The sequence below is a fragment of the Anguilla rostrata genome, chromosome 18, assembly GCF_018555375.3.
Source record: "Anguilla rostrata isolate EN2019 chromosome 18, ASM1855537v3, whole genome shotgun sequence".
NCBI lineage: Eukaryota > Metazoa > Chordata > Actinopteri > Anguilliformes > Anguillidae > Anguilla > Anguilla rostrata.
Window position 1 is genome coordinate 28225496 of NC_057950.1, and position 24121 is coordinate 28249616.

The 24121-nt window shown below is 44.4% G+C and overlaps 1 protein-coding gene across 1 annotated transcript in view; it reads right to left on the reverse strand.

Annotated features, from left to right (window-relative positions):
• Positions 1 to 10959: 10959 nt before the first annotated feature.
• Positions 10960 to 24121, reverse strand: part of LOC135245258 (regulating synaptic membrane exocytosis protein 1-like) — a 106226-nt gene continuing 93064 nt past the window's right edge. Inside the window, exons 28-32 of the mRNA XM_064318200.1 lie at positions 21438 to 21585; positions 14197 to 14309; positions 13599 to 13700; positions 12544 to 12683; positions 10960 to 11417 (exon numbers count right to left, since the gene is read on the reverse strand). Coding sequence (XP_064174270.1) covers positions 11199 to 11417; positions 12544 to 12683; positions 13599 to 13700; positions 14197 to 14309; positions 21438 to 21585 — 722 coding nt within the window. The 3' untranslated portion in view covers positions 10960 to 11198. The remainder of the gene's footprint in view (positions 11418 to 12543; positions 12684 to 13598; positions 13701 to 14196; positions 14310 to 21437; positions 21586 to 24121) is intronic.

Consider the following 24121-nt stretch of genomic DNA (forward strand, 5'->3'; position numbering starts at 1 on the left):
TATCTCTCATTCTAGCTTCTAGTCTCACAACCGAGTCTCAGCCCAGGACTCAAGGGGCTCAAATGGCTGGCCTGCTCTGCGCACATTGGGTCTGTGTTGCGGGGGCGACTGAACACGGGTCACTGCAAGAGTTCTTCGCCTCTTTCCAGGACTGAGAGGCTGGAGGCAAGGGGGATCAGGCCACCTTTAAGCACAATGAGCAAAAGCGCAAGTTCGAGCGCTACTGAAGAGGTTTCTAACAGAAACGCACCCTCTATTGGTGTAAGGTTGTTGGTGCAGTCTCAGCTGGTGGGAAAAAAACAGATTGAAAACTATGAACGCTTGGCTCCTTTATTTTAATGCACAAGAGAAAAGCAAATTGGCGAAAAAATGTTGTATTTCCAGGTTTGGTAAAAGAAATGTGATAAATTGTTCACAGTATTACTGGCCTGTATCAACTGCAGTCTTTCTGCATAAAGAACTGAAAAGCTAAATGTTAACAGGTTCAGTCTGCTCCAAAATAAATAAATAAATAAATAAATAAAACAACTATAACTTCAGGTTAAAGGAACTGATCCAATGCCTGAGTTTCTTCAGTGCATGGGTGGTGTCCCCCACACAATGAAGCACAGTTTGTGCTTTGGTCATCCAGGGATAGGAGGGTTCCACTTGGAAGTATGAGAGCTTGCTGTACCGGGCACTAGCAAGTCCACCTGTTAACCTGCGCATGAAGCGTCTTCCTCCAACACATACCTGCGCAAGGCTGAATTTCAAACCTCACATCCCAGTAGGCACGAGCCCCAATCCACATAAAATGCACATAGCTCAGGTTTTATCCGGATACAGCCTGGCTATATCCTGATAAAACCTGAGCTAAATTAATGCTAACATGTGCTAACCTAGTCTGTTTATGTCAAAACATCTCTCAACCTAGATCTTCACCCATCTAGACGTCTAGATTCCAGCTGGATTCAGGCTTGTGATCACTGGGATGCCGTGGAAAAGTGCACGCATTTGCCTGCATTCTCCAGGAATCAACTACGAGGATGCGAGGACTGTTGCGGCATGAGCATGTTGGGGAATTCCAATCTGGGAGAAAAAACGGGGAAAAGTGATATTCCAAACGGAATGTTCTGAACAGCCATTTCAGTTCAGTGACATAATGGTATAAACGCCTAAACAGGTAACATATAAGAAAAACTGTTCGGCTATACTAGTCTTAGGCCCTTCCATTTCAGAACTGAGAATGCTAAATGATTACACAGGTTTAACGGCTTTTATTGAGTGCCATTTTATTTGAATCATTGTCTATTAAATTGCCTTTTAATTTTCTTTTTTGCTGTAAAGCAATAAGAATGCTTCCAAAATATTACCGTTCGTTAAACTGCAGGGACGGCTTTCCTGTCAGAGACATACATGAAGCACGAAGTGACACTTGAACAGCGTCAGTCGAATCACGCTCTAATTGCAATGATTTAATTATTGTTTCCTAAGGCTGAACTGAAAGCCTAATGTTTCCCCTCTTTGATTTAGATTTCGTATTGCTCTTTCTCTTCCATGCTTCGGGTATCTGACAGCGCGGTCTGTGTTTCCTCCTGTTTGGCGAATGTAGCGGCTTTAGCCTTTATGAGTGTGTAAAACAAAGTGCATCACGTTTCCCCTTTGGCAGAGGAACAGACAGCATTTCATCTGCCAGTTAACCATTCGCACATCTCTTATCTGGCACATTGATAGTGTACAGAATACACGTCTGCAGCAAGCATTATTGTACAATCAAATATAATTAGCGAAGAGCCCAATCACACGAAAACCAGCCAACATGGCCGGACCCAATCGCTGTGTTTAAAGAACACCTTGGATTTTTTTTTTTTTTTTTTGAAGTCACACCTGAGCCCGTAATTAAACACACAGAAAAGGTATTTCTTTAAAGCTTTGTTTCAGAACAAAAAGTGCTTGAGTTGCTTTCCTGGACAAACAATAGTAAGGATATTAAGCATGTATTCTTTTGCGTGTATAACACCATTTAAAAGCAGAGTAGCACACAATGCTTCACAATGGACATGAAAAAAACCTCATTTAAAAAAATGGGAATAAAATAAATAGTGGCCCCTTAAAGGCAATCAAGCTAAATTGGTGATACTAAACACAAAACTAAACATGGCATCACGTAATGATAGGAGCTCTGGGCTCTGGGTAATGGCCACCTTTACATTTCGAAGAATAAAATTCATGAAGGCTGTTCCGGAATGCTGTCGAAATTCCGAGGATCTTAATCCTAAAGAGGCCACCGGAAAAGCATTCCCAATAACAGCTGATCTGGCGAATAGCATCAGGAAGAGCCCTCCGGTCTCAGTCCAGGAAACGAGGTGGAGAGAAGCTCAGGTTCCTGTTCTCCTTTCTCTATGCCACTGCTCTTCAGACAGAGTGTTGTTTAGGATGACCTGATTACTTCTGTAATGCCACTGATCTTCAGACAGAGTATTGTTTAGGATGACCTGATTCCTTTTCGTCTTTCTCTAATGCCACTGCTCTCCAAACAGAGTATTGTTTAGGATGACCTGATTACTTCTGTAATGCCACTCATCTTCAGACAGAGTATCGTTTAGAATGACCTGATTACTTCTGTAATGCCACTGATCTTCAGACGAGTATTGTTAGATGCTGATCTTCGCTTCTCTAATGCATGCTCTCCAAACAGAGTATTGTTTAGGATGACCTGATTACTTATCTAATGCCACTACTCTTCAGATAGAGTATCGTTTAGGATGAGCTGATTACTTATCTAATGCCACTACTCTTCAGATAGAGTATTGTTTAGGATGACCTGATTCCTTCTCTTCTTTCTCTAATGCCACTGCTCTTCAGATAGAGTATCGTTTAGGATGAGCTGACCACAGAGTAGAACCTCATTCAGTGTGCCTGCACCACTCCAAACTGCTCATCTTTGCATCAAAGCGACTGCCTCTGCATTTCGCATCATCAAAATATGGCACCGAGCGTGAAATGTCTTCAAGGACAGACACACTACACACTGATAAATATCTGCGGCATCCATACTGAGAAGACGGGGTCCCCTACCTCACAGAGACCTGCAGCTAGCTGGGATTTTGGCAGTAACGCAGTGCAATTTTGCACAAAGCATTTGAGGACGTTTGATTTGAGTGTTTAAGCCTCCCCTGGGAGTCTGTCAGCGGGGGCCATATTTCTGCAGCGCTGAAAGACAGCACAGCGCTGAAAGCCTGCGTGAGCACAGGCATGTTCTCCCATAACCCCAGACATAAAAATACTGAGGAGATTATATGGCCATCGGGATCAAGGCAATGGGAAATGAATAATGAGTCTTAAAGTACTGGTAATAGATTCATTTGAGAGATGGAGTTCGACTCTTGGTCTGCTTTTTAACATATTTGCACGAATGGGCATAAATCAGCTTCCTTTTAAAATGTAAAAAATTTTCACAGCTGTGGCTGGTATCTGAACTTCACAGCAAGCAAGACTGCACTGGCTTCACTTTAAGCATCCACTAGGATGAGAGGTGAGTGTGTGTGTGTGTATATATATATACACATATGCATGTACTGTATATGCATATGTGTGTATACATGCATACACATATGCAAGTTCAACAATCAGCAATCACTAAAACATTTGCTAAATTGAGTTTGAGGAAGAAGTGTAACACTTGTTCTTACCGGGAAGTCAAAGTTAAGGACCAATGCTGATTGGAAACAGGCTGTTAGCCTGGCAGCTACTCAGCTGGCCCAGAATGCAGCTCTGCCTGTCCAATACACTTTATACACAGGCTTTATGTTGCTTTGTGGGTCCACTTAAAACATGGTCCTCACAAACCCTAAAATTAGCACACACATACGTTTGTAGTTCAACTGTGCAAGTAACAATATACATGGTTGAAATCCAAGGCTTAGGAGATCAGGTCCATGTGGCCAAGCACAGGGAAACAGTTTAAAACGCAGTAAGGAAAGTGAGAATGACTGGCTGAATACATTGTCTTATCGAAATATATATTTTCCTTTCCACATATTTTCCATACAATGGGTACGAATGCAGGCAGCCTAAATTTGAGCATTTTAATGTGTCATATAATAAGTACAGATTCACAGAAATTACTGCGCGAATCATGAGCAGACACTTGCCTCCTGAGAGATGCAGGTTGATCTTTCAATAACAAACAGCAACAGAAAACGTTTTTCAGTCATCCGAGTTCTTCATTCAGAATGTCCAATTCTCAACTGCATGCTGCTTCAGAACAAAATATGGTGCACTTTAAAACGAAAGTGAGCTTCACACAAGGTGAACACCTCTGGGAAATGCAAAATAGCTATATTACGTGCACATTAATGCAAATGGAAACTTTCAGTTCACAGACAACACATATCTTACCTCACACTTTGGGCTGCATTTGTGTAAGTTAGCAATCATTCCCACCTCATTATAATCTGCTCACAATATAGCAAATAGTAAAAAGTGTGCAGTTCAAATCACATGATAATGCTGTCCCCACAGACAGATTTGAGAAGCATCATGGAGGTTTTGGACAAAATTTCAATAAACCAAGGGCACTATATCTGCCATATTAAAGTAGCTTTTGTTAATGTTCGTATTTCTGTCCAATTTAAAGTTTTTGTAGGACACAAAATTCCCCAATATCTGTCCCACTAAACCAGGCGTGCACTAGTCTGGTTGGCGGGACGGTCTGCGTGCTGGTTTTTATTCACACCAGTGACTTTAGTTTTTGTTTCCCCCCTCTACGAACTACACTGGTTCACTGCTGGCACAGTAAAATCTTTAGGATACTATTGCAGACTGCAGCTGAAGCTGGTGCTTATGCAAATGTCTGATCAAGATCAAGTACTTGCTGTTGAAGATATACGAAGATTATTAGAATCAGGTGTGCCAAATTGGGGTTGAAATTAATACATACTGGATGGTGGATCTCTAAGAACAGGGTTGGTTATACTGTGCTAACAAATGAATGAATGAATACCAGCTATATCACGCAGAATCATCCATTCATGTATCAAAATGATTAGTTCAGAGTACTGTACTAACGTGAGCTATTGAACTGTACACAAGTTGTTTATATATTTATTTATGGATTGATTGATTGATTGATTGATTGATTGATTTATGATGGTGCAAGTCCAAGGAATGACACAGCCATTTTAATCACACCAAGTGCAACACTGCATTCGTTTCCTAACATCACTGAATCAGAAGAAATGCGATGGCCCAAAACTTGAGTCCTGCATAACGCGCACTCTCTGATGAGCCAGAAGCGCAGAAGGAAAAGAGCCCAAGATTCTGCTTAACTGTGATATGCTTCGCATTTAATACTGGCCAACAAAGTCATGCGTTTTTTTAACTATACTTTATAGTGCATAAATGCAAAATATGATACTTTTTATAGAATTATTACTTATGCAAGCATCTGGCTCAGACTGTTGGCCTAAAAACAACATTTGTTGCAAATTAGTCCTTCAAAAATAAATGTGAATGCATTAAATACTTTACATTTCAGCTCCAGATTATTACAGAATTTAGCAGATATCTGGAGCGTGCTCACTAGATGCCATTAAGTGCATAGCAGGGCACATAAAACAAGTTTATTAACTCTGAGACTCCCCTCTCTGTATCGCTGGATGTTGCTTTAATTTAACTGCAGTCCCGCACTCTGCAGTGTGTTTGGACAGAGCTAAGCACTTAGCTTGGTCTTCGCTGCTGAAATGGGCCTCAGTGGTCTAGGAACACCAGCTGTAATGAGAAGCTGGTTCAGCTAGATAGTGCTCCATCTCTCAGTCGTGCAACCCAAAATGGTTCATTAATGATTTGGGATTTGTTTGCAGAAGAATTGAGGAAATGTGTGTTCAGGGGGAGGAGTCAGCCTGGTGACATCACGCCTATCGGAGCAGGGCCAATCTGCAGCGAAACGCCTGTTTGAGTTCACCTGCATGACCTGGAAACACACAGGGTTAGCTGCAGGGCGCTTGGCTGGAGTTTAAACCCCTAGGCCACAAAACTGCATTGAATCTGGAACGTCTAATCCTTAGTTCACAGATATAAAAAGTTGTTCCAATTGTAATGCAGTTCTGTGGTCTAGATGTTTAAATCTGAGGTTTAAACTGCTGCTAGGCACACCGAAGATCCGCCACAGTATCCCCAATTAATTCAGTTATAATTTAGTAACTCAGAGCTGACATTAAAAGGGAAGTTTCACACATAAATACGAGGATCCATTTTAGATGGGATAGTTTATGATGAAAGGTTATGCATTGGCCCGGGGCAGAAGGTCATATGCTCTTTATTGAGGGGTGAAAGCAGCCCCTCTGAACTGATCTTGTTCATTGGAAGATGATCACAGTTCAGATTCATGGCCTTGCTGCTCAGCTATTGCAGCCTTTAAAGCAAAAAAAAAATTTCACACTTTAATTTTATTCATTACAATTTTACAAGGTAATAATTCATGTTCTGGGATTTTTGGTATAACTTAAATTTTTGCATGTGTTTTTTTTCCCAATTGTACCAGAGAGTTTGAAGAGCAATAAATAAATATTTGAGATATTTGGCTTCTGTCAACCTGCATGCTTGTCAATGCTGCACTCAAGGCATTCAAGGGCTCCAAATACACACCAGTAACTCCACAGCAGTTTAGTACATCAATATTATGTTTCCAGAGGCTGTATATGAACATGTTTATAATACTCAGTCAGAATTATGAACAGACTGTACGGCATACAAACATGTTTATAATACTCAGTCAGAATTATGAACAGACTGTACGGCATACAAACATGTTTATAATACTCAGTCAGAATTATAAACAGACTGTATGGTATATGAACATGTTTATAACACTTGGTCAGAATTATGAATAGACTGTACGGTAATTCTCTCTTTGAATGCAGTGGTCTCAGGTTTCATACTCCAAATAGTTCCAATCAAAGATATTAAACAGAATTTTTAAAGAATAATCAGGTACTATAGATGCATACACTGCAAAATAAATGTTCAGAGTACTCAATATTTACAGTGAACTTGTTTTGCTAGATAGTTTTGAGCTTAACATTACATTACAGACATTTAGCAGACACTCTTATCAAGAGCGAAAATTAAAATTTTCATTGTTAAAAAACCTTTAACAACTTTGAAAACAACTTTGTCTTCCGAACAAAAGAACTAATGAATTTAGTTGGCATAACAATTTAATAATCTAAGTTAAGCTCTAAACTCAAAATTATTCTGAAGTTGCTTTGAAATTCTGAGTTCTCTCAACTTTGTTTTTACAGTGTACAGCATCCTAGAGGCATAGTGTTGGTGTAAAAACTGTTTTTTAGTTACATGAAATGTGCCTTTTATAGCATTAGCCACACACCCCTGAATGCCCAAGGCCGGCCACAGTAATGCCAGCAGATTGTCAGAAACTTCTCTAAAAATCTAAAATATCTTCTGTTGCACATATAAACTGCCTGGGCCGGTCAGAAACAATAGACAGTATATATTTAAAACACCTGAAAGGAAACAATCCCTTTAAAGGTGATATTTGTTTGATGTATTTTAACTGGAAAGCATTTCCAGTTCCCGGTGTACATAACGTCTCTGCCAGTCTTTGGAATGAAGTGGGTCACATGACATCCGTCGCACTTCAATGAGGTGTGACAGCGACAGCTCACACACAGGAGAAATGGCTTCATAGCTAAAGTTTTCCAGGTCTGTCCGTCAAGTATAGCAGTGGAACTCATTAAGGTCATAGGTCACTAAAACAGGAATTACTGTTATGATGTATGAGTGAATGTGCATATAACTTTTCCTTTGGTTAAATAACAACGCACTGGGCTTTCAGAAGAGCAGTGTACTGCTGAATACTGTCACCATCTCAGCTTCCACTCAGGAAGTGAAACAGTCAATGATTGAAAGGCTAAATATCGCCCAGTCTTCAGGAAAATAATGACAAGGACCTCTGCATTTAAAATAGATATGTATGAATTTGTTTGGGAACTGCTCCACTCAGCAAAATAGCAAGTCTGTAATAGTTAGAAAATTTTTAAAAACCAGACATGAGTGAAGTTTGGGGCAGGACACTACCCTTTTGTGATCATCAGCATAGAGTTAAATATTATGAATTTCAGGCAACAACATGATTCTTTCCTTTGCTTCGACTGAGTGTGATTAAAATCCTGGCACTAGGTGGGGCTAGAGACTTTAAAACAGTGAACACTATGGCCTGCTTCCTGCACTAATCTTTATACATTACATTTAGTGTGCTTGTTTAATAATTTCAGGGGGCATAGACCTAACTTTATGTAGAAAAGAAAAAAATAGGTTTTTAATAAAGTGTGAAGCTACAAAAGGAAATATGAATCGTAATAATCACTGAATTTTACAAACAAGATTTACAAATGAAAAATAACTTTTTAAAAAAATGACATTTCTTCCACACAATCTTTTTATTTGTAAATAATAAAAATGAACTCTTTAATATAAAACATACACGTCATTTGAGCCACATCTGTTATTACAAACAAGAAATGTCGCAGTTAATGCTTTTTCCGTTTCAGTGGAACACGTAAATTGTAAACAATCAGCATTTCTTCAATAATACTGACAAAGTAAAGATAGCCTCACGGGACAAGGGAAAGTAAACTTTATTTAACAGGGTTACATGACATGGTTTGGAGTGCATTTCTTCAGCACGGGGGCGCGTTTGGACTACTCTTGAATCGGTTGGAGGCCTCCTATCTATCTCCCAGGGTTCAGTTTGGCCATAATGTTGGGGGCGCGGGGGGGGGGGGGTTGTAGGGTTCCTACAGTACATGGGGCACGGTCCGCTCAGCGGTCCCATAATACACCACTTTGATTGGCTAAAATCTGTCGGCCTCTGTAAATATCAGCATACCACACACGGCTTTTTTTTCTTCTTTTTTCTTTTTTTTTTTTTTTTTTTTTTTACAAAATCTGTGTCGGTGTTTGTAAGGGTGATTGTGTACATATATTTTCTATTTCATATATTTATATATCTATATAACTTTCTTAATGTTTTTCTATAATCATACTTCATGTACAGTTAGCTCTTGTTTATACACCACTTCTATGCTAGTCCCAGTCCCATAGTAGTAGACTACAGTGTACACCAACAAGTTCAGCAATAGGGGACTTGGGACTGCTCAGTACCACAGTACTATACAGCACTTTTTCCATAGGGTAAAAAAAGAAAAATAAATGTATTTATAAAACGTTTTGTAGACGTTTGGCACCAGAAGGAAGGCTATGGTCTGGTCTGGGCTGAGCTGGGCCAACCGTCTACATCTGATACGAATGGCTTCGGTCTCTTGGTTATAATTTTTATTCATTTATTTCATTTTTTTTCAAAAATTTTTTTATAGTAAGTACGAGCAAACTGTACAACTACATGCAACATACAAGCTGGCCTACTGTATGTGGAACTAACACACATTTAGTTTAAATCACGTGTTCTTCTGTCTTGTATTACAAATGAGCATGCAGCTTGGAACAGATCCAGAGTCATGCGGCTCTCACTGGTAGGAGGAGTCGGTGGCCTATAGGTGGGGGGAGGGGGTGGATTTGTCACACCCCCCCCTCCGCCAGGCACACCCCTACACAATCTAACCATCACATTCACATCAATGCTTTGGAGGGTCAGTACGACTCTGTTCCTCCAAAATTTAGGCAAAGACAAAATGAAATGTTCGGGGTGGGGGGGTGGGGCAAAGCTAACCATAGTTTGGTTCTTAGTGATTTTTTTTTCCCCAAACAGTTAAAATTTTTGCATGTGGAAAAAAAAATATTGTGCTTGCATTAATCCATAGATGATATAAATCTAAGTCTGATTAACCTAAAACAAAAAAAAAATGATATCAGAAAATGAAAACAACCTGAATGTGAGCAGAGTTTGTTCAAAATGGAAACTCCTGTAGGAGTCGTGTTCAGGACGGGGGCATGGGGGATGGGGGTCGGGGGCATGGGGGTCGGGCATGGAGGCATGGGGTTTGGGGTTGGGGGCATGGGGGATAGGGGATGGGGATGGAGGTCAGGCATGGGGCATGGGGGTTTGGGGGTTGGGGGCATGGGGGGATAGGGGGATGGGGGGATGGAGGGTCGGGGGCATGGGGGCATGGGGGCATGGGGGTTGGGGGGATGGGGGCATGGGGGGTTGGGGGGATGGGGGCATGGGGGGATGGAGGGTCGGGGGCATGGGGGGCATGGGGGGTCGGGGGAATGAGGGATCGGGGCATGGGGTTGGGGGGTTGGGGATGGGCATGGGGTGGGGGTTGGGCATGGGGTGGGGAATGGGAGGCATAGGGACATGGGGTGGGGGATGGGGGATAGGGCATGGGGATGGAGGTCAGGGGCATGGGGGCATGGGGGCATGGGGGGCATGGGGGGTCGGGGGATGGAGGGTCGGGGGCATGGGGGGTTGGGGGCATGGGGGTCGGGGGCATGGGGGCATGGGGGTCGGGGGCATGGGGGCATGGGGGTCGGGAGCATGGGGGCATGGGGGCATGGGGGTCGGGGGCATGGGGGCATGGGGGCATGGGGGTTGGGGGGATGGGGGCATGGGGGGATGGAGGGTCGGGGGCATGGAATGGACCGGAAAGGCCCGGTGGCGCAGCGAGCAGAGGCTGCTGTAAACACACAGGAAGGGCCTTTCCGCAAACATCAGCGGGACCCAAACCTGGGCCCAAACCTGGGCCCTCCGAAAGGACCTGACCTCTGCCCCCTGGCCTGTCTCGGCTCAGAGACTGACGTGCAGAAGCGGCCCCGCAGAGACAATCAAAATGGCAGCTTCAGCGGGTGGCCAGAGGAAGATCTCTCAAGCCCGGGCGCTTAGACCCTCCTTTTATTCAGCTAGAACAATCTCTATTGGTTAAAACCAGCCTGGTAGGCATCAACACTGGTTTCTACATTAGTCACAAGCAGCATAGTCTGTTTCTGTTTCCCCCCCCCCCCCCTATATTTTGTGACAGCCCTGTTTCATGAAAAAAATATTTTGAATCAAACATAAAAGAAAATGTAAAAAAAACCAAAAAAACAAAAAACAAATAGAAAAGTTAACAAAAAAAGTCTAAATAAAGCGCTCGTGTCGAAGTCGAGAGTAACTCGTGTGATTGTCAGGCTCCAGCGAAGCTCGGATGGCGATTGGCGGGCTTCTGATTGTTGTCCTGCTCGGCGCGGCGACGTCCCCACTAGGACCGGGTTCCCGCCGGCCCGGAGGAGCTGTCCAGCGACGTCTGGGAGGCGCGCCGCGTCAGCGGCGCCAGCGTGGGGTCCACCAGCGAGGAGGGGGGAAACAGTTTGTACCAGCCAATCACCGTGCTGGATAGGTCCAGCTCCTCCAATAGGATCTGCGCCACTCCCATGAAGCATTTGTGGTCCATTCTCCCGTAGTCTCCCCAGACGATTACCTGAGGGGATGGAGAGAACGCGAAAGTGAAGGTGGAGCGCAGGCGGTCGCGCGCCACGCTGGCGGGAACTCCGGCTTCCCCCCCTCGGTCCCGGTCCGGACGGCCCCGCCCCGTTCGCGCCAAAAGCGCAGCGCAGCGTGCAGGCCGGAAACAGCGGACGAGCGCAACCAAAGTCACCAGCGACGCGCCAGACGCACAGAATGTTACAGTGTCGTCCTGAGGAGGTGATGACACGGCTTCGGAAATATGGGAAACCATCAATAGCGGGTGTTTGAAAAAGGCTCGAAATCATGAAGTACGCCATTCATGGAAAGAGAGCGCAATCACCCGCCACACCCAGGCCCAACTGCACCATGTCCACCTACAGCCACTGCAGCCTCTGCCACAGCCTACAGCATGACTGCACGCCACTGGCCTGTCAAATAGCATGCACCCTGCACCAAGCCTACAGCCAACTGCCCTGCCGGCCCTTCAAACAATGCCTGCAAAGCCTACCAGGCCAACTGACCTGCCACGCCCTCAACCCCAATTGTAACCGCCAAAGCCCTACCAGCCAACTGCACCCCTGTCCCACAGCCCTACCAGCCCAACTGCACCCCTGCCCACAGCCCTACCAGCCCAACTGCACCCCTGCCCCACAGCCCTACCAAGCCCAACTGCACCCCTGGCCCTCCCAACTGCACCCCTGTCCCACAGCCCTACCAAGCCCAACTGCACCCCTGCCCCACAGCCCTACCAGGCCCAACTGCACCCCTGTCCCACAGCCCTACCAGGCCCAACTGCACCCCTGCCCCACAGCCCTACCAAGCCAGCCCCTGTCAAGCCTACCAAGCCCAACTCACCTGCCCCACAGCCTACCAGCCCAACTGCACCCCTGCCCCACAGCCCTACCAAGCCCAACTGCACCCCTGCCCACAGCCCTACCAAGCCCAACTGACCCCTGCCCACAGCCCTACCAAGCCCAACTGCACCCCTGCCCCACAGCCCTACCAAGCCCAACTGCACCCCTGCCCCACAGCCCTACCAAGCCCAACTGCACCCCTGCCCCACAGCCCTACCAAGCCCAACTGCACCCCTGCCCCACAGCCCTACCAGGCCCAACTGCACCCCTGCCCCACAGCCCTACCTGCAGCACTTTTCCTTGCGGACTCTCCTCAAACAGCAGAGCCTGCTGGTACAGCGGGTCCAGGGTCTTCCGTGCGATCTTGGTTTTCTTTTTGGCTTTGCACGCTCCGTTATCCAGCAGATACACCTTCACATACGGAGCTGCGGAAACACACACACCCTTTGGCTAAAGCTCATACACCTTCACACACAGAGCTGTGGAAACACACACACACTTTGGCTAAAGCTCATACACCTTCACACACAGAACTGTGGAAACACACACACACACACACACTTCGGCTAAAGCTCATACACCTTCACACACAGAGCTGTGGAAACACACACACACTTTGGCTAAAGCTCATACACATTCACACACAGAGCTGTGGAAACACACACACCCTTTGGCTAAAGCTCATACATCTTCACACACAGAACTGTGGAAACACACACACACTTCGGCTAAAGCTCATTAACTTAACCACAGAGCTGTGGAACAATACACTTTGGCCCAAAGCTCATTTACACCTTCACACACAGAACTGTGGAAACACACACACTCACACTTCGGCTAAAGCTCATACACCTTCACACACAGAACTGTGGAAACACACACACGCTTTGGCGAAAGCTCATACACCTTCACACACAGAACTGTGGAAACACACACGCTTTGGCTAAAGCTCATACACCTTCACACACAGAACTGTGGAAACACACACACACTTTGGCTAAAGCACCCTCTGTAGACATTATACTGCACATGAGGCTGTACAGTGTTCATTTGCCACAGTTTTATTAGATACTAAAAGCAGCAGACGTTCAGACCATAGAAATATAAACAGCAATAAACAGAAATAAACCTGGGCCCCCCTGAGATACAGTGGAGAGAACGCTATTCTTAGCTCTGTCCTCAAGTTGCTCTTCATTGTTTCCATTAAAAAAACGCTGCTCTGGCGTGAAATATCCACATTTCATTCAGACAAACGGCTGCGCTGCTGTTCTCTGCCGCTGCTCCGGGAGCGGCGGTGGCGTTTCCCGAACGCAGGCGGGGGAACGGGCAGAACCCCTCACCCGGCAGAGATTTGGATCCCGGTTTGGGCGTGAGCCCCCGAGCTCGGATCACCTCCACCTCCAGGTGCCCCTTCTTGTCCATCAGACCGATCTGGATGTCGCCTGCGCCAGGTTCACAGAATAGAGAGAAGAGAGAGAGGCATTCTGAGCACAACTGGCAACCGTTAACGGCAGATCACTGTACAGTCAACAAGGGCTGGACTCTTCTGGACTGGGACCAGCTCATTCATGACAGCTGAGAGCACATTCCCAGCTGGTGCATCTGTCATTCGTCACAAAAATATTTAGCCTAATCTGACGCAGTTATGGAAAATTGGTAATCTATTTGGCTTAACTTAGTGCAGCACTTTCAGAGTAGCATAGTCCAACCTTTTGTACAATCTTTGAAAAAAATGACATTAAAATAATCTTTTAAAAAACTACGGAAAAAGAATGGCAAGACAAGTAAATGGATTTGTGAGACAGGAAGTAGAGAAATGAGATGAGAAGTGAGCCAAGTTTTAAGAGGAAGTGGGGAATAGATATGAGTCCCGAGTTAGTTGAACAGGAAGTGCAACAATGACAGAAGAAGAAAATGCAGAGAAGGCCCTCCACTTACCCATGGCGGGCGTGGCCAGGGTTTGCCTTCCCACCAGCTGGGCGGGGCCAAGGCCATCCGGAGCATGAACTGCTGCAGCCCAGCCACCCTGAGACTCAGACTGACAGAAGCACCTGCCACAGTCTGCACCCAAGAGCACGCAGACAACCAGTCGCTTCATACCACCACACGCTGGTAGACCAGACACGCAGAGCACCAGCTTGCTGCACCAGACACAGATTACATAGTGCACCCAAGATGCACACGCTCAGGAGCAAACCAAGGCTCTGCTTTCTATACCCACCCACACGCTAGGGTCCCCTTAAACCCCCCTCCCCTCCCCGACACAGATTACATAGTGCACCCAAGATGCTCACGCTCAGGAGCAAACCAAGGCTCTGCTTTCTATACCCACCCACACGCTAGGGTCCCCTTAAACCCCCCCCCCCCGACACAGATTAGGAATCTTAATGTGAACCATTCATCACACAAACCTCAAAACGTTGAAATGGCACGCGAGGGAGACATTTCAGACACGTCCTCGCATCTCAGTAATGTATAACGAGCTCTTTGTGAAGCCAATCCAGTTTCCATGATCTAATCCCGCCTGGAATTTCAGCTGGAGATGCCAGCGATGGTCATGATTCAGGATGAAAGCATGCGAGACCCCTGTTCAGATTAATCAACCTGTAATTAGCTTAAGTGCTTGGGTCCTCCGGCCATGCACCCTTCACACCGAGCCGGGGTGCCGGCCGTTTGATTAAGGGAGGCGGAGCTATTTTAGGAGACGTCCTGACACGTCCCTCGAGCTCAAATGACGAAGGATGTTTTAATTATCCGGGATTAAGACAGGAAATGTAAATAGAATTGTCTTAACAAACCAGCACCACTCATTTTCCACGCGCACACACACACACACACACGGTCGGAGAGTGAAGTGGAATCACACACACACGGTCCTCATCACTATTGCTGTTATTCTGATTGATTAGATATGTATCACAAAATTTGTCATGGCAATAAAGCATTTTGAATTTGAATTTGAGTGAGAGGAAGAGAGAGATTGAGAGACAGAGAGATATTGAGGGAGAGAAATTTAGAGAGAGATTCAGAGAGAGAGAGAGCAAGGGAGAGAAGAGGAAGAGTTTGAGACAGAGAGAGAGAGACTGAGGGAGAGAGGGGAGAGAGATTGAGAGTGAGAGAGAAAAAGAGATGAAGAGAGCGAGTGTGAGGGAGAGAGGAGGGAGAGATTGAGAGTGAGAGAGGAGGGAGAGATTGAGATTGAGAGAGAGATATTGAGAGGAAGAGAGCGACTCACTTTCCCTCTGAGCTGTAGCTGTCATGCTGGGTGTGTGTGTGTGTGTGTGAGAGAGAGAGAGAGAGAGAGAGAGGTTGAAAAGGTTGGTCATTATACTTCCTGTTCCCGCCTCATGGAACAGGAAGTATAATGACCAATCTTTTCACAGCTTAAAAAAAAAAAAAAAAAAGAAACATGTGTAAATGATGTATGTATGCATATGCATGTGTATGTATGTATGCATGCGTGACTGTACATGTATGTGCGTATATATGTAGGTACATGCTTATATGTATATATGTTTGTACGTTTACGTGTGTATGGATATGCATGTGTATGTGTATGCATGTGCAGTATGTGTGCATATGTATGCATATAGAATTATATTGTTTAAAAGGTTAGTTTTGTTTTGTGAGCATCTGTAAATACTGAAATACTCTTTATTCTTCGTTTTTAAATGACACATACACACCACATTTATTATTGTAAAAGTTTTAACATGAACTCAATGCGCATCTCAAGCTGGACTATCCAAGGCCTACATTCTTCTGTGTTTGAAGAGTAGGACCTCAGAGTTCTTAAATGCAATCAAAGACCTAGACATTATTATTTTGCAAGAAACTTTGTGTAGAGGAGAAGGAAACACTGGTTGTCCCTCTGGGTACACAGAGCTGGTGATTCCCTCCACTAAATTGCCAGGAGTAACCCAGGGCACAGACTCTGGCGGCATACTGATTTGGCTTAAGGCAGAGCTTCAGAAGCACATAGAATTAATTAAAAAAAGACGAAAATCATTTATGGCTCAAAAAAGACATAATTTCTAACATGCAAAATGTTTTTCTTTGAGCAATATATATCCCCCCATAGAATCCCCGTACTTCAAAGAGGACACCTTTCACAACACTGAGAGAGAGATCAACCATTTCCAGGCCCAGGGGAATGTGTTGATATGTGGTGATCTAAATGCAAGAACTGGTGAGGAACCTGACTTTATCAATAGTCAGGGGAATAATTACATATTTGGGAATAACCATTTTGATTTTCCTTTTCATTCACACAGGAACAATTATGACAAACAGACAAATACAAATGGAAGGCAGCTCCTGCAACTTTGTCGAAGTTGTCAGAAACATCCAACACAGAAACACTGCCCAGTAAGCTGTACAGCATTGAAAAATCCTACAGATGGGCTCAAAACAGCAAAGAAAAATACCAGAAAGCAATTGGCAGCCAATTGACTCAATCCCTCTTAGAGAACTTTCTGGAGAACACATACACTCACAATAAAGAAGATGTAAACCTGGCAGTGAATAATCTAAATAATATATTTGATAATTTGGCATCAATGTCCAACCTTAAATCTTCCAAAAGAAAAACCAAAAAAGCAAACCATGAAAAATGGTTTGATTCAGGCAGCCATGACATGAGAAAAAAACTCAGAAAAATATCAAACCAAAAACACAGACAACCAGAAAACGAGGAATTACGCCATGCTTATTATCAGGTACTAACACAATACAAAAACACAATCAGAACCAAGAAAGAACAGTACATTAAGAATGAACTCAGCATCATTGAAGAATCTATTGATTCTAACAGTTTCTGGGACAATTGGAACAGATCACACAAAAAGGACCATGATGAATTGTCCATTCAAAATGGTGACATTTGGCAAAACCACTTTGAAAATTTATACCAGAAAAAGACACTAAGCCCAGACCAAAAGCAAATATGTGAAGAACTGGAAAAGCTTGAACAGACTATAAAAGATTACCAAAACCCTTTAGACTCCCCAATAACTAAAAAAGAGCTATTTGAAGGACCTAACTGAAGGACCTACGACCCAGAAAAGCCCACAGTGCAGATGGCATCCTAAATTAGATGCCAAAACACACCGATCATAAATTGAAATTGGCTATCCTAAAACTGTACAACTTGGTTCTGAGTGTCGGTTACTTCCCTGATGTCTGGAACAAAGGACTAATAATGCCCATATATAGAAGTGGAGACAAATTTGACCCAAATAATTACTGAGGCATATGTGTGAACAGTAATCTGGTGAAGGTATTCTGTAGAAGACTTATAAACTTCCTTATGGAGCACAATGTCTTGAGTAAAAGCCAAATTGGATTCTTACCAAATTATAGAACATCGGATCATATTTTCACCCTACATACCCTAATTGACAAATATGTTCACCAAAACAAAAGCAAACTTTTTGCCTGCTTTATAGATTTCCAGGAAGCTTTTGATTCTATTTGGCATGATGGTCTATTCCTAAAACTTATTGAAAGTGGTGTAGGGGGAAAAACATATGATGTAATTAAATCAATGTATACAAACAACAAATGTGCAGTTAAAATAAAATAAACTAACTAAATATTTCTCCCAGGGGCGTGGTGTGGCGCAGGGCTCATCTATCTCACCAACTCTTTTTAATATTTATATAAATGGATTGGAACACTACTTGAAAAATCTACAGCAACTGGCCTCGCCCTATATGACTCCAAAGTTAAGTTCCTACTCTATGCAGATGACCTTGTTCTGCTCTCACCAACAGAAGAGGGTCTACAGCAAAACTTGGATCTGCTAGAGTCATTTTGTCAGACCTGGGCCCTGACAATAAACCCCACAAAAACTAAAGTTCTTGTGTTCCAACAAAGATCCAGACATCAGGGACCCAAAATAAATATCACATTAGGAACAACTAAAATTGAACAAACTACAAATCACTCATATTTAGGATTAAAAATCAGTTCTACAGGAAGCTTTAATTTGGCTGTGAATGAATTTAAAGAGAAAGCAAAAAGGGCTTTCTATGCCATTAAAAAGTCAATTAAAATAGAAATTCCAATTGGCATTTGGCTAAAAATTTTCAAATCAGTAATTGAAAAATGAAAATTGAAAAATTGCAAAATGGGACAAACATCCAATTGAGACACTGCATGCAGAGTTCTGTAAAAGTATCCTACGGGTTCAGAGGAAAACCACAAATAATTCATGCAGGGCAGAATTAGGCCAATATCCACTACTAATTAATATTCAGAAAAGAGCCATCAAATTTTGGGAACATTTAAAAATGAGTGACCCCCACTGCTATCATTACAAAGCCCTGAAATGCCAAGAGGTGAATATAAAGAAGAGTCCCCTCAGTCAACTGGTCCTGGGACTCACTGAAGAAAATCCTAACACCACTAATAATAGTCAGTCCCAGGACAGTGACATCCTCCTAGCTCAGAGAATTCGACCAAACACAATTATAATGAAACAAAAAGAAAAATATTTGACCTATTGGAAGTGACAAAAACTCAAAATAAACTTAATTGCTATTTGGCCCTAAACAGACTGTACACCATAGCTGGCTACCTGACTATGGTGACAGATAGCAAACAGAGAAAAACCTTGACAAGGTACAGACTCAGTGAGCACAGCCTGGCCAACAAAAAAGGCAGACACAGGCAGACCTGGCTGTCCAGAGAGGACAGACTGTGCTCACACTGCAGTCAAGGAGTGGTGGAGACAGAGCTACACTTTCTCACAACATGTGGAAAATACCTGGACATAAGGGAAAATTTCTACCAGAAATTCACAAAAATATGCCCTGAATTTGAAACATTAAATGGCCACCAAAAGCTCCCCTATTTATTAGGAGAACACAAAAAATGCATCAGACTAGTGGCAAATAACATCACAGCTTGCCATAAACAGAGGGACAACCAGTGAGCCTATTTGGGTAAGCCTATATGTCTGTAAACTGTATGTCCATGTATATGTTCATGTGTTCAATGGTGTATGTTCTTTATATGTTCTTTTCTGTGCTTTGGCAACATAAGTTGTATCTTGTCATGCCAATAAAGCTTTTTGAATTGAATTGAATGGAGAGAGGTACTCATTTTCCCTCTGAGCTGTAGCTGTTCATGCTGGGTGTGTGTGTGTGTGTGTGAGAGAGAGAGAGAGAGAGGTACTCACTTTCCCTCTGAGCTGCAGCTGTTCATGCTGGGTGTGTGTGTGTGTGTGTGTGAGAGAGAGAGACAGAGAGACAGATAGAGAGAGGGAGAGAGGTACTCATTTTCCCTCTGAGCTGCAGCTGTTCATGTTGGGTGTGTGTGTGTGTGTGTGTGTGAGAGAGAGAGAGAGAGAGAGAGAGGTACTCACTTTCCCTCTGAGCTGCAGCTGTTCATGCTGGGTGTGTGTGTGTGTGTGTGAGAGAGAGAGACAGAGAGACAGATAGAGAGAGGGAGAGAGGTACTCACTTTCCCTCTGAGCTGCAGCTGTTCATGCTGGGTGTGTGTGTGTGTGTGTGTGTGTGAGAGAGAGAGAGACAGAGAGACAGACAGAGAGAAAGAGGTACTCACTTTCCCTCTGAGCTGCAGCTGTTCATGCTGGGTGTGTGTGTGTGTGAGAGAGAGAGAAAGAGAGAGAGAGAGACCCCACTCACATCAATACAAAGCCCTGCAATACCAAGAGTTGAGCAAAGCAAACAATCCCCTCACTCAGCTGGTCCTGAGCCTTAGTTCCCCACATACACTAACACACACTAACACCTCACCTGCTCAGGATCAGAACAAAACTACAAACATAATTAGAATAAACCAAATTGCAATACAGCTGAAACAGAATTATATAACCTACTGGGAAACTAAAACAAAATTGCAAAGTAAAATGAAATGTTATTTGGCCCTAAAAAGACAGTATGCTGTAGCGAACTACCTGACCACAGTTACTGACAAAAAACTGAGAACCACCTTGACGAGGTACAGACTCAGCGAGCACCACTTAGCCATAGAAACTGGCAGGCACAGACAATCATGGTTGCCAGAAGAAAATAGATTGTGCCAACAATGCAAAGGCAACCAAATTGAAACGGAAAAACACTTCCTAATGGAATGCACAAAATTTGACCAAATTCACCAAAAATTCTACCAAAAAATAATCCAGAAATGTCCCCAATTCAATGATATACCCAATGACGATAGATTACCCTACCTATTAGGAGAAGAAAAAGGCTGCTGCATATTAGCAGCACAATTTGTGTTCTCTTGCCATACTCTGAGGGACAATGTGTGACCACCTCATGCACACATTTACACACAGCATACACACGTACAAGCAGACACATAATATTCACTCATGCACACAACACACAGATAGTCAGACACGCACACACACACACACCTAACATCACTTACTGATATTTTTGTATATATTTTTTATTTTTTATTTTTATTTTTTTTATATAACGGATTAATTGTATATAGTTGTATGTTATAACCACTGCTTTGGCAACACAAGTGCCTATATTTGTCATGCCAATAAAGCACTTTGAAATTGAAATTGAAATTCAGAGAGAGAGGTACTCACTTTCCCTCTGAGCTGCAGCTGTTCATGCTGGATGTGTGTGTGTGTGTGTGTGTGAGAGAGAGAGACAGAGAGACAGATAGAGAGAGGGAGAGAGGTACTCACTTTCCCTCTGAGCTGTAGCTGTTCATGCTGGGTGTGTGTGTGTGTGTGTGAGAGAGAGAGAGACAGAGAGACAGATAGAGAGAGAGAGAGAGGTACTCACTTTCCCTCTGAGCTGTAGCTGTTCATGCTGGGTGTGTGTGTGTGTGTGTGTGAGAGAGAGAGACAGAGAGACAGATAGAGAGAGAGAGAGAGGTACTCACTTTCCCTCTGAGCTGCAGCTGTTTATGCTGGGTGTGTGTGTGTGTGTGTGTGAGAGAGAGAGACAGAGAGACAGATAGAGAGAGAGAGAGGTACTCACTTTCCCTCTGAGCTGCAGCTGTTTATGCTGGGTGTGTGTGTGTGTGTGTGTGTGAGAGAGAGAGACAGAGAGACAGATAGAGAGAGAGAGAGAGGTACTCACTTTCCCTCTGAGCTGCAGCTGTTTATGCTGGGTGTGTGTGTGTGTGTGTGTGTGAGAGAGAGAGACAGAGAGACAGATAGAGAGAGAGAGAGAGGTACTCACTTTCCCTCTGAGCTGTAGCTGTTCATGCTCCCGTCGGTGGACTCGCGGCTGGCCTGGCGTGCCATAGCGTTTCGCGGGTACTCCACAGCCATGCCTGTCTCCTGGCTGCGCTGGATCTGCCCCTTCGACTTTGCCTTGCTGGCGGCCTCTGGAAACAACACAGGCACCGGCAGCAAGATAACTCCCATAACTCCCTCAGCAAGATGACTCCCATAACTCCCTTCAGCAAGATGACTCCCATAACTCCCTTCAGCAAGATGACTCCCATAACTCCCTCAGCAAGATGACTCCCATAACTCCCTTCAGGAAGATGACTCCCATAACTCCCTTCAGCAAGATGACTCCCATAACTCCCTCAGCAAGATGACTCCCATAACTCCCTCAGCAAGATAACTCCCATAACTCCCTTCAGCAAGATGACTCCCATAACTCCCTTCAGCAAGATGACTCCCATAACTCCCTTCAGCAAGATGACTCCCATAACTCCCTCAGCAAGATGACTCCCATAACTCCCTTCAGGAAGATGACTCCCATAACTCCCTCAGCAAGATGACTCCCATAACTCCCTTCAGGAAGATGACTCCCATAACTCTCTTCAAAAAAATAACTCCCATCAGGCACTCACACAGGCAATAGCAGCAATAACGGTCTGGAATTCCATGTGAGAGCTTTGTTAGGGGACACTGCTGCCATTCAGATCAGGGATAAGGAAATAGATGGCCATGTTGTCACCTTCCAGAGAAGTTCAACCAATCACAGAGTACCTGGGTAAGAACAAACAGAACTACAATGATGGTGGCCACCTTCTAGCTATACCCACTGGGACCCTGGAACTACAGCCAGAAAGTGTCCACCAATCGTTGCTGTTATGTTGTGATTGGTGGAGCTCCTCTTTTTATTCTTTGGCTAAAGTGACATCACTGTCTAATCGCCATTTTATTATGTCATGAGACAACAGGAAGTTGTGCTGGTTACATGAACATGTGACAGACACAGGCCTGCTGTGCTCTGTATAGGAGCATGTGACACAGGCCTGCTGTGCTGAATATAGGAGCATGTGACACAGGCATGCTGTGCTGTATATAGGAGCATGTGACACAGGCATGCTGTGCTGTATATAGGAGCATGTGACACAGGCCTGCTGTGCTGTATATAGGAACATGTGAAAGACACAGCCATGCTGTGCTGTATATAGGAACATGTGACAGACACATGCATGCTGTGCTATATATAGGAGCATGTGACACAGGCCTGCTGTGCTGTATATAGGAGCATGTGACACAGGCATGCTGTGCAGTATATAGGAACATGTGACAGACACATGCATGCTGTGCTACATATGGGAGCATGTGACACAGGCCTGCTGTGCTGTATATAGGAACATGTGACAGACACAGGCATGCTGTGCTGTATATAGGAACATGTGACACAGGCCTGCTGTGCTGTATATAGGAACATGTGAAAGACACAGGCATGCTGTGCTGTATGTAGGAACATGTGACAGACACAGGCATGCTGTGCTGTATAAAGGACCATGTGACAGACACAGGCATGCTGTGCTGTATGTAGGAGCATGTGACAGACACAGGCATGCTGTGCTGTATAAAGGACCATGTGACAGACACAGGCATGCTGTGCTGTATGTAGGAGCATGTGACAGACACAGGCATGCTGTGCTGTATAAAGGACCATGTGACAGACACAGGCATGCTGTGCTGTATGTAGGAGCATGTGACACAGGCATGCTGTGCTGTATATAGGAGCATGTGACAGACACAGGCCTGCTGTGCGAGACTGTGCTGCACTGTGCTGTAGGAACACAGGCCCTTCCAGAGAGGAAATGAGGCTCCTCAGTCAGAGCCACACCAGCACCACTCCCTCTTCACTCTTCCACAGGCGGAAACGCTGCCGTTCGGCGGGAGAAAACCGCGCCCTGGCGAAGCTCAGTCTGTCAGGAGATCATCAGCAGCTGCTCCTCGGATGTACAGAGGTTTTACGTAGCCTGTGGTGTATCAGAGAGCAGCACCACACCGATACCGCTTTTATTTCAGCCGGTCCGCTGGGTCGCATTCGGTCACTGCTGTTCGATCCTGACATTTTGTCCAGCTTTTGCGTTGACACCATTTTGGTGCCACAAACAAAAGTAATGCAGACCATGCAGACAAATCCAGCCGCGAAGTCTGGTTTGACACCAATACGTGGACGCAGTATGTCACTGGCATTTTTAACTAACCGTGATGTGACTCTCCTGTCATCTCGTGTGCAATATCACTCAGGGCTCAATGAGGAATCCCTCCTTTCTCAGCTGAATCATTCCACAGGACTACCTCTGCACTGACAGCAAAGACCAGAGGCTCCTACCCCAGGACCTAGAGAGCCACACAGGGTGCACCGATTACTCATTATTTAAACGGCCAGGTAAAGTTGTTTAATAGCAGCTACGTCACCTGACCATTACATTACATTACATTATAGGCATTTAGCTGACGCTCTTATCCAGAGCGACTTACAACAGTGTAACCAAACTCAGGATCAAGTCCACTTAAGTCCATTGAATAAAATGTAGATAAAAAGCCTTTACTATAGTAGCATACAGTAAGGAGACACAAGATAGTCTGAACCAAAATTTTTTTTTTTTTTTTTTTTTTTTTTTTAATAGTTATGGGAGAGGGTTTAGGGAAGAG